This window comes from Tachysurus vachellii, chromosome 14 (genome assembly GCF_030014155.1).
Source record: "Tachysurus vachellii isolate PV-2020 chromosome 14, HZAU_Pvac_v1, whole genome shotgun sequence".
Lineage (NCBI taxonomy): Eukaryota > Metazoa > Chordata > Actinopteri > Siluriformes > Bagridae > Tachysurus > Tachysurus vachellii.
The window spans coordinates 24,458,193-24,469,322 of record NC_083473.1 but is presented as its reverse complement, the minus strand read 5'-3'; the positions used below and the strand labels follow the sequence as shown (position 1 = coordinate 24,469,322).

General features: G+C 38.6%; 1 protein-coding gene across 1 annotated transcript; it reads left to right on the top strand.

The window, feature by feature from the left end:
- Window positions 1–471: 471 nt before the first annotated feature.
- On the top strand, window positions 472–7,196 carry api5 (apoptosis inhibitor 5). The gene is made up of 14 exons (XM_060887003.1): window positions 472–761; window positions 1,728–1,889; window positions 1,979–2,072; window positions 2,578–2,643; window positions 2,833–2,984; window positions 3,261–3,467; window positions 3,668–3,772; window positions 3,987–4,076; window positions 4,412–4,590; window positions 4,698–4,791; window positions 4,900–4,956; window positions 5,051–5,145; window positions 5,231–5,370; window positions 5,936–7,196. The coding sequence occupies exons 1-14, from the start codon at window positions 690–692 to the stop codon at window positions 6,010–6,012; spliced, it is 1,590 nt and encodes a 529-aa protein (XP_060742986.1). The 5' UTR covers window positions 472–689; the 3' UTR covers window positions 6,013–7,196.
- Window positions 7,197–11,130: the final 3,934 nt, after the last annotated feature.

Sequence of the window (11,130 nt, the reverse complement as noted above, 5' to 3'; positions counted from 1 at the left end):
AGGGCTTGGGACAGAACCAGAAGCTTGCTTTTACTCAGGAAGAGATAAAAGGTATGTTTTGTGTGAATTTGCATGGTGCCATGTGATGGACTGGAGCATAACATGTTTTTATTACCATCTCTCACCCAGTGTTAATGTGATTGGCTATTCAAATCAGCATTTACTCAGGAACTCTCTCACTCATCTTCTACCACTTATCTGAACTACCTCGGGTCACGGGGAGCCTGTGCCTATCTCAGGCGTCATCGGGCATCAAGGCAGGATACACCCTGGACGGAGTGCCAACCCATCACAGGGCACACACACACACACTCATTCTACTCAGGAACATCTGAACTCTATACTGTGTTGAATTCTCTGTTTTGTTGCCCTAGATGGCGTCTTAGCAGCAGTTATGTGTGAATCCCATTCCGTGCCGCAAGGGGCAGTGTATCAGCAGCTGTGCCGGCGTTTGGGGGAATCGACGTCACGTAGAAAGTTGATGTATTCACCGCGCGTCAGAAGCCCATCGTCGAGTCCGTGCACGAGCCTTAAGCTAACGAAGGGAAGCGTTTAGCTTCGTTTTCGACATCAAAATCTGATGTTGAGCCGTTTTTAGACGCCCAGAGCAGCTCGCGCTAATAGAGAGCGGTTTTAAAGGGAAAATAACCGGTGTTTACGGTCCATCATTCGCGCATTCATTGACTCAGATGGCGGCCACAGTGGAGGAGCTTTACCGTAACTACGGGATCCTCGCGGACGCTAAAGAGGACCTCAGTCAGGTTTGTGTTCATCTTATTTATTTTACATATTTACTGTAGGAGACCAACACGAGATCACCTTCAGGATCCAGCACTGGGCTCTGTTTGTACTCTTTACCTCACGAAAAGGATTTACAGCTGAACTGGGCTAAGCTAACTGGGCTAAGCTAACTGAGCTAGGCTAACTGAGCTAGGCTAACTGAGCTAGGCTAACGTTCACCTCACAGCGTTAGCAGTGATGTAGCTAACAGTACAGTGGCACTATACGCTGTTTATAAAGGTCGTCTCCAGGTGTGAATGTTTTCTGCAGCCCGTCGTGTAATGACGAACTTGTAGTGTTTGATCCCATGTGAGTGATGTGAGCAGGTTTAACTGTAGCTGTAGTGTAAAGTGGTGAAGGTTGATCAGATGCACTGTCGCATTTATCCAACATTAGCTTTATAACACGATTAAAACGAGTCTATTCTGCGTGGCACTTTTATGCACATGTTATTTATGCAGGTATAAATATTCTTATAAATATCAGTTGATTTTGTGTAAACGTTAGGAAGCGACTTTGTCATGTTTGCATGTGTTTTCTTTTACAAAGCACAAACTTTATTCAATCAGTTTATTCATTTGTCTTCACTTAGTGGTTTATATCGTTTGGTTGTGCATCTGAAGGCTATTCTGGGAACAATACGTGTTATAGACCCAGGATGGGTCACCAGTTTATTACAGGACACAATGGATTCGTTCCTAAGAACATATATGCAACTCTAATGTAGTCTAATGTCTTTCTAATAGAGTGTCTTTGGGAGAAAGCGTAGAACCTAGATGAAATGCACAAGAAGAAAATAGAGTCCCTGTTGAGACAGTAGCTACAAAGACAGTAACAAAAGGTCATAATTGAACCTGATACTGTGATGGTGATGCTACTCACATCATTACTGCACTGATCAAAATGTTCGGTGTGGCATTTAACTATATACATTTCTTATATTTCAGCATAAAGATGCTTACCAGGTTATTCTGGATGGTGTGAAAGGAGGCCCAAAAGAGAAGCGTTTGGCTGCACAGTTCATTCCAAAGTTCTTCAGCAGTTTTCCAGACCTGGCAGATGCAGCAATTAACGCACAGTTGGATTTGTGTGAAGATGAAGACGTATCGGTAAGGCCATGTCTCTCATTACACAAGAAATCCCCAATTGTTGTGCTCAACACACATCAATACCTGGCTTTGCATTTTGTCTTTTGCAGATTCGACGACAGGCCATCAAAGAACTCCCACGCTTTGCTGCTGGAGAGAATTTACCCAGAGTAGCAGACATCCTCACACAACTACTGCAGACAGGTATTTGTAAGAATTAAAAGTGCTGGTAAAACGTAGATGGTATTAAAGTGCATTTTAAAGGATTTATAAATAGGTGGCAGTCAAGATCACCACAAAAATCCTATTTTCACCATTTATAATGTCTACAGTATAACATACCATTTGTCATCGTTATGCAGGTGCAAGTTTTCACATAATCTTGGTTTGTTTAGCATTCACGTAAATCACAAAAAAACAATGAGCAAGAAAAAAAAAAGGTTTGTCAATCAAATCCAGTCTATGGTATGTGTGTGTATACACACACATATATGTATACTGCTCATTTGAAAGGGAGTGTGTGTTAATGATCATTGCTACTTGAGAAACTGATGGGTGTATTTGAGACCGGTGCATCATTATGCCTTGATTATTTGCATTGTACAATCTGATTGATATGATAACAGTAATATGGAGGTCCTGTAATATTGAGATTTATTTATTTATTTATTAGCTATTTTGATTGTGAGCTTATTCTCCCCATTTCCAGATGATGCAGCAGAATTCAACCAAGTAAACAGTGCACTGATTTCTATATTCAAAATTGACGCTAGAGGTATTGTTTTCCAAATTATTTCATTATTTATATAATTTTACAATTCACAAATAGATTTCTAAGTTATAAAAAATGATCTAAATAACGTGACTAGTTGGCATGTATTATTCTCTAACATATCTTCTATTGACATTTTGTGTAAATAATTTACTCCAGTGGGCCAAACTTTACCTAATCATTGTTTCTAAGGGACACTTGGAGGTCTTTTTAGCCAAATTCTACAGGGAGAGGATGTGGTAAGAGAAAGAGCTATCAAGTTCCTCTCTACCAAGTTGAAGGCAATGCCAGATGAAACCCTGACCAAGGATGTGGAGGACTTCATCTTCATAGAGACAAAAAAGGTAGAATAACTTAATTCATGTTTAATTAACTGGTATGTGCTAGAGTTGAATTGTGGTGGTGGTTCGTACTCTTGGGGACTTAGAAGATAAAAAATTACCCACTTTTCAACCATGGATTTATTTGGACTTCTCCAGCAGATTAACTATCTAGGTTTTGGAATTGATCCAAACAGGCTCATGGCCACCGCATGTATAATGTGTGCACTAATGTTTTTTTCAAGAGGTGTTTTGTCCCAGTTATAATAGTTTCTTGGTATGTATTGTGTTGTGGTGCAGGTTTTAGAGGATGTGACTGGAGAGGAGTTTGTTCTTCTGATGCGGGTGCTGTCTGGCATGAAGAGCTTGCAGACAGTGAGCGGTAGGCAGCAGCTGGTGGAGTTGGTGGTGGAGCAGGCCTACCTGGAGCAGGCCCTCAACCCTGCTGATGCTGACAGCGTAGATCGCCTGTTGCAGTGCACTCGCCAGGCACTACCACTGTTCTCAGTAAGCTGGACTTCAGCACGATCGCTTAAAAATCTTCAATTTTATATTTATACGCCGCATCCTTTTTGTGTTTTTATATATTCTAAAAGGCAGTCAGTTTATATGAACCACTGCATTATTAACTTAACTTTTAAAAGTGATTCGGTTTCTTTCTTTCTTTTTTATTTCTTTTTTTATTTTATTTTTTTAAATCCCCTCAGAAAAATGTACATTCGACTCGATTTGTGACGTATTTCTGTGAACATGTGCTGCCTAACATCAGCATGCTCACCAGCCCTGTGGCAGAACTGGACATCCAGCTTGAAGTGAGCATTATGTGTTTAAATCAGCAATTTTTATTCATTTATTTATGTTTTAAAGATGTTTTAGGTTTCTAAATAGATATACATTAAATAGATAAATCATGTTATTAAAATACCACTACTTTGTCTTGTCACACGACTTGGTACAATATGTCATGACTAATATATGCATGGTTATAAACAAAATGAGCCCTATGCTGTTATCATTCTTCTCCAGGTTCTAAAACTGCTGGCTGAAATGAGTCCATACTGTGGTGACATGGACAAACTCGAGTCCAACCTCATGATGCTGTTTGAGAAACTTCTGGTAAACCCGCAATCAACTGTGGAACTAAACAGTGTTTATTTGTGTAAAATTACACTTTAGCTTGAAGTATCACTTTGTCTCACACTGGATTTTGCATCATCACTCAGAGGAGACGTAATAAGTTTTTGTCTTTTCTGCCTGCAGAATACAGAAATACTTTTCCTGACATTTGAGTTAAAATTTGTTTATTATACATTATGGAAAATTTGTTCTTATTGCATTTGAAGAGGTCTTGAAAATGTTGCTATTACACTTAAATGTACTTTGTGTAAAGTTCAAACTTTAGTAGCACTTTTATGTAGATTATGGACTAGTTTCTTCTCTGCGATGTTTAGGAGTTCATGCCCTTGCCTCCTGAAGAGGAGAATGGAGAAAATGCTGGGAATGAGGAACCAAAGCTCCAGTTCAGTTATGTGGAGTGCCTGCTCTACAGCTTCCACCAGCTGGGCAAAAAGTTACCAGATTTTCTTATTGACAAGGTCAATGCTGAGAAATTAAAAGACTTCAAGATCAGGTCTGCATCTCTGACCTGTCTGCAAAATTAAACTGTCATGTGTCAAACTATATGTTGTGAATTTTTCCAAGTGAATTGAGAGTTCACTCGTGTCATTGGGTCTACAGGCTGCAGTACTTTGCGAGAGGACTTCAGGTGTACATCCGTCAACTCCGTGTGGCCTTGCAAGGCAAAAGTGGTGATGCTCTAAAGACTGAAGAGGTATTGTTAAATGGTTTAACTTCTCTATGGATTAATATATTTTATTATAACTTGGGTCTTTATAGCTCTTGAACGGTCCTTATTAACTTGTGCTCTGTTTTCCCTTAGAATAAAATTAAAGTGGTGGCTTTGAAAATTACCAACAACATCAACATCCTTATCAAGGTAATGCTTTAATAGGCAAAATCTCATATATGGTGCTGCTTCTTGTTTTCTACACAGGTTCATTTTTAAATGATAATCATGCTGACTGTTTCAGGATCTCTTCCACAACCCTCCATCCTACAAGAGCACGGTCACTTTGTCCTGGAAACCAGTGCAAAAGTCTGAGGCAGTGGCAGCAGCTGTTGTAGGGTAAGCTTCTTATCCCTATTTAGAAGTCTTCTTTGCAATGCTAATCCTCATGGTGTGACACCTCTGTCATGTATGTATCCCATAGCCAAAAACGCTCCTCTGGAGAGGATGTGCCTACAGGAACCATTGGAAAGAAAGTTTCCCCGTTGCCCAGGAGGGATGCAAGGCAGATATATAATCCCCCAAGTGGAAAATACAGTGCTAGCATTGGGAACTTCTCTTATGGTGAGTTTAGTGAATAAGGCATTAGTTTCAGTTTTGTGAACTGTAGCCAGACTATAAAAAAAAAAAGGAGGCATGACATGACAGATTTTAGATTTGGTAACAAAGGTGAATCATATCGTTAACATGTGCTACTGTTGATACATAACATAGTCTTGTCTTTTGCTTAGAAAAAAAATAATTGTTTGTGAATTAAATATGCCACTGTATTTCTAACTACTTTGGGTGAAAAAGTAAAATATGAGTTCAATGACTTAGATCCGGGACTAGACAAAATCTACACTCACAGCTTTTTGCTGTCTATCAGGAGTCAGAAATTTAGCATTGCAATTTAAGACGTACAGGAAAAGAAATTTGGAGCACAATTAATTATCAAACTTCTACACAAAATGCTAAAAAAAATCAGTACGGTATTCTTGACGCAGTACACTTGCTTCTCTCGTTAAACTTAGATGGAGAATGTCTAGAGATTTTATAGATTTATACAAACACGCACAAGGAGGTGAGTTGCAGTATGGAAGGTAATGTAATGCAAGATGTAAATGTACAATTTATTCGGTCTTCCCAGAGCAAAGAGGTGGGTTCAGAGGTGGCCGGGGTAGAGGTTTTGGACGAGGAAACAGAAGTCGAGGGCGGATCTACTGAAGGAGGACTATACAAAATTTTTAGACATCTATCTACACAGCTGCAGGTCTGCCACATGCCAGCATCTTTACTGTTCACTGTTCTGACAGCATCGGTCCTGTTAGTCTCCCCATTTAACACTTATTGTACTTTATCCCTCCACATTTTTGTTCCTGGTTTTTAAATGTAGTGAAATCATACTTAGTTTGTGTGTGGGGAACCTGACACCCCCCCCCCCCCCTTTTTTTTTGAGGATAAAAAAACAAGACAATTGTGTAATATGTACCTTTTGATTGTATTTGTATGGTGGCAGATCTTTTGTATTTTTTTATCTTATTTTTTCAGTGTTTTTGTTTGATATTGTCTTCACATGACTTTGTAAGATACATTTGTTTTGATCTGCATTTTATTATAAACCGGTCCAGTCAAAAAAATCCATTGTCATTGGTAATTTTTGGAAATATGTATTTAAGTTTATAACAGATCTACTTTGGGCTTTGCAATTTTTCATGAGTAAGGAAAAGGGAGTGTAGAATTTTCAGTGACGTAATCCTTAATATTTGTCTTAAATTATGGTAACTCATCTATTAGCTTCCAATACTGGCTGATTATTCTGTTTTTCAGGTAACTTTTTCAAATATGAGGAACTATTTTGAATTTCACATTTTTTGCATGCACATTTTACAGCAGTTGAAATAGGTATACAAGTATTTTGAATTAAAAAAAAAAAGCAATTGTTCCTTCTAGTTTTTATAACTGGTAGCAATCTTTTGACTGAATTGTTCTGTTTGTTATTGGCCGTGGCTGCTTGGTTCTGTTTGGTAATAAGGGTGCAAACGCTGGCACCATAAACAATAATAATATAATTACACTGTGTTTTGCTCGTTTAATCGTTAAATATGTACTTTTGCAGACACCAAAATTAAACTGATTTTATTTTGGTTCAAAAACAATGAACATGCAAAATTAAGTTCAAACAAGATTAAATGTTTCTGCATTGTCTATTTTTGCTCTTTGACTGAATGACACTTTTCACTGGAGTTTCTCAAGAAATATTTTTACATGGTTATTTTTAATAGCATTGTGCATATAAAGTAAAATCTGTTGCAAAATGGGCTACACTTAGGCTTCTGCAGTGAACAGACAAGCACTCGTTTCAAGGTTCTAAATTGTTTACAGCCGCAAGAATAAACAAGTTTCGATTACATCAAGTTCTTGGATATATTTTCTTAAGTTTGTGAGTTCTAACATTTTTCCTTTGAGTTGTAAATGTCTTCTCTTGCTAGTTGTGATTATGTTCACAGGATTACGTTATTAGTTATTTTAGGTCCCAAATGAAAGTGGTGTGTTGGTCGTTCATGAGGAGCAGACTTAAAGGTGAAATGTAAATGTCCTCTAAACTACACACTTAAAGCATTAAACATATGTAGTGCTGATGTAGATGTGTGAAATGGATGGAAGATATTAAGCAAATCTGCTGAATGGGGCACTGAAGGGTTCCCTTGAATGTTAGAAACTAGTGAGTGGTGTTAATTGGTGTGACAAATAAGAGGACACTAGTTGGCTGATGATGTATCAGTGAATTCTAGCGTAATGATTTCTGACTTGCTCTGCAGTGTTTTGTGTCATGTAAAAACCTCCCATTGGCTTCCACAAGTCATCCAGACTAAATTCTAAAGGCTTTGCGTTTTTGTTTTTTCTTTCATCGCTGAATGCCTTTATTGGATTTATGTACCTATAGTCAGGCTTTTAAGCAAGTATTCCTCAAATTTTATATCCTAAATTAAATTCCAACAAGTTGTCTGTAGAGTTATATCGGCATAGCGTATGTTGTCTTCCTAGAAAATTTAGTTTAACTGTTTTTGATTAACAGAAACCAATGTGTCAATGCAGCTCCCAAATTGATATGTAGCAGGACTAAAGCAAAGTAGTCGTTAAGCTGCACAAAGCAGGAGCCTTACCTTGGATAACTGTGGCCCTGCAATGACCCCAACATTATTTGGCCAAAAAAAGCTCCCACCACTAGATGGCCACCAAAGACCGCGATTTGTTCATGACGTCTCCTTTGTTGCTAAGAAAAGACTTGGGCGTTTATTTTTAGACCCAATATCTTTGTATTTATTATATTTACATGCAACAAATGATTTTAAAATCCCTAGTAAATTGTCCTCACTAGTATATATTGGATAAACCCGAGGATTATTCGAGTGGTAAACAAACACTTTGTTCTTGTGTCTTTATTTCTTTTCTCTGTATAATAATTCGTGCATTCAATTTTCCCTCCAAATATTATTACCCCCTGCTAATGACTACTTTTTGTATCGTTTTATTTCCTGCTTTGTTTAATAAAATGGCAGTAAAAAGGTATCCTTAGCGTTTAGTTTTGGATTTTTCCCTGGAGCGGGTCTGATGTACTGGCGCTAGGTGGCGCCGTGCGATAACTAAAACATCACCATAGAGACTCGTGACCATAGTTACGTCCGAAACCGCATCCTCCCATACTGAGCATCATAGTTTTAGTGTCGCACTAACACACTACTGAGGACGGTAGTATGCGGTTATTCAAATCTAATTCACAAGGTATTTCCCAAAGCACTTTCATAAACCACTGACATTTGGGAATGTTAAAGAAACGCACGTTTGGTTTAATTCAATCCAGTGAATTATTCAAAACAAAACAAAAGAAATCTATAATCCTGCATTGTGAATGAGACCGTGGCCTTGTGTGGATGATTTGTGAGATTATTTCTGTTATGGTACACTTTATAAACCATGTTAACGTCGATTTGATTATTTCAGGTTACAGTAAAAGTGGGTAGAGGCTCAGACTCTGGTGAACATGGAGTCTCCTCTCGAGAACAACAACTACGCTTTAAAGACGGAATGAAACCAAACCAAACAAGGCCTGTGCCTTCTAGACAAGAGTGCAGTAAATGATGTAAACCAAAGTGTTTGTGGCACTGACGCGGACAGAGGTTATAAAACATGATGCTTCTTACACTCTCGTGTGTATTTCTATTTTGATTTCACACATCTAATGTTCCAGTTCCGTTTTCGTCACGTCACTGTGTTTACTAAACAATGCGGTTTGCTGTCAATATAGAAAATACGTCCCCTCACCGAGCTGTATGTGACAGTGGCAGCTGGAGAAGATGGAAATGCAGCAGTGCTGGAGAGGAAGCACAAAGCAGTGCATTACTGCTGCAACCTGCAAAAAAACACGACACATAAGAGCATCTTATCGTGAACGAATAGCATCCGCCTCCTCGTGTACGATGCTTGGAATAGTAACAACGCTGGCGGCCTTACTATTTATAGAAACCAATTGAGCGTTAACATGTCAACCAGGGACCAGAAAAAGAGCTACGTGGTCTAAACACGTGTAGCCTTTCCACTAATGCTGTAATTATCAATTATACGAAGCATGCTTGCAGTGGATTTTAGATGCATGTTTGTGTCGTAAATCAGGTCTAATAAGCTATTTTCAGGGATAAATCGTGTTTGACGATTATTTCTAATTTCTAATGTCGAATGAGGACTTTGAATGATGAAAACGTTTACTGAAAACACAGACTTGTGTGTGTATGTGTGTGTGTGGTGTGGTGTATGTGTGTGTGGTGTGTGTGTGTGTGTGTGTGTGTGTGTGTGTGTGTGTGTGTGTGTTACAAGAATGGCAGACTTGTATCCCTGTTACGTAATAGGCCTGCATGTGAATGCAGAGAGCAGGTAGAGCAGGTTGAATTTACAGGGAAGGCTCTCAACGCTACACTGGCACATTGAGGAGGGATCAGTATGGAAGCGAGCTCTTTTTGGAATGGAAGTGGGATTTCTTTTTTATTTACTCTTGTTCTCTATAACCCATAAGAAAGGTATTTGTGTTTGTGAACTGCTTGTGAAATGAATTTATACATGAATAAAATGAATGAATGATTAATGAATTTACTGAACATGTTACAGAGAGAACTGAGGAAAGTGACTGTGGAAACACCGGCGTTTCAGTTGTTATTATCATTTTCTAACACCAAATTTAACGTTATGGACAAGGAACATCATGTGACACCCGTCTGCCCGTTCATAAATATTCACCGTCTCTATTCATGCAGACTCTCCTCTTGAGGTAGTTTATTGTACTTGTGCTCTGAATCATGTGATTCTGATGGGAGGGAGAGATTCTATAAATAGCTCAATAGCTCGGCTTCCACTGACATCATTTAGGCAGGAGAGACGGAAAAATAAACAGAGAGAGAGGGCTATAAGGGCGGAGATTCTTAATCTAAGCTTGAAATTCAAACAACCCCTTCATCAATTTTGTTGTTTTTTTTTCTCTGCTTTGCTCAATTGAAACCACCAGATCAGCGTGTCAGTTTCGTAGAACGTCCATGGCCATGTCAGAGGAACTGAAACCATTGAGCAGATGGGGGTTGGAGGGCAGGGGACATCAAACAAAGGAAAATGGAACATGTGTGTGGAACCAAGTACAAATATTTTGGATAATGTTTTTAATGGGACCTGTAAAAACGACAGAGCCAAGTCTACTTAAACGAGTAAAACAGTGGTTTCCATTGATAACAAGCCTCGATGTTCACTTGCAAAGAGACCAAACAGGCCGATTACATGAAATAAACAAACCTCCTTCCCATGTTGCTAACCAGGTAAAATAAATAAAAAAGGAACTGACTTTGTTCGTTTATTAGCTGTTAGGTGAGTACAAAGTCCCTTTTATATTCAAACCAAATTAAACTCAACTATGCATAATGCATAGCCTACGTCCAAACAATTCAAATTATGCTAAAGGTGAGAGTTATTGCCTCTAATTCTTTCAGATTACATGAAGTAGTATTAAAGGTTTCTGGTGCGTATTTAGACAAACCTGAACATTCATTCTACAATACTTTTGCCTGTAGTTGACTTTTTTATGGTGCTCTCCATGGTGCTGAAGAAGCATTGGCGCTGCGGTTAACCGGCAGGGTGAGGTGAGGTTTTATTAATGTAGATCTAATCACGGTATGAATGGTTATCTTGTGGCTATACAATGGACCATAGAAGATGGACCATATTATTTATACCTCTGAGGCTCAATGCAAAAATATAACATTGAGGAAAGGTTAACACACAGTTTTCAGAAGGGCAGTTGAAGCG

Excerpts from the sequence above, each read along its gene's own strand:
- api5 (XM_060887003.1), top strand. The coding sequence starts at position 690 with ATGGCGGCCACAGTGGAGGAGCTTTACCGTAACTACGGGATCCTCGCG. Across the intron at positions 3,468-3,667 it reads AGGCACTACCACTGTTCTCA|AAAAATGTACATTCGACTCG; the intron begins GTAAGCTGGACT and ends AAATCCCCTCAG. Across the intron at positions 4,077-4,411 it reads TGCTGTTTGAGAAACTTCTG|GAGTTCATGCCCTTGCCTCC; the intron begins GTAAACCCGCAA and ends TGCGATGTTTAG.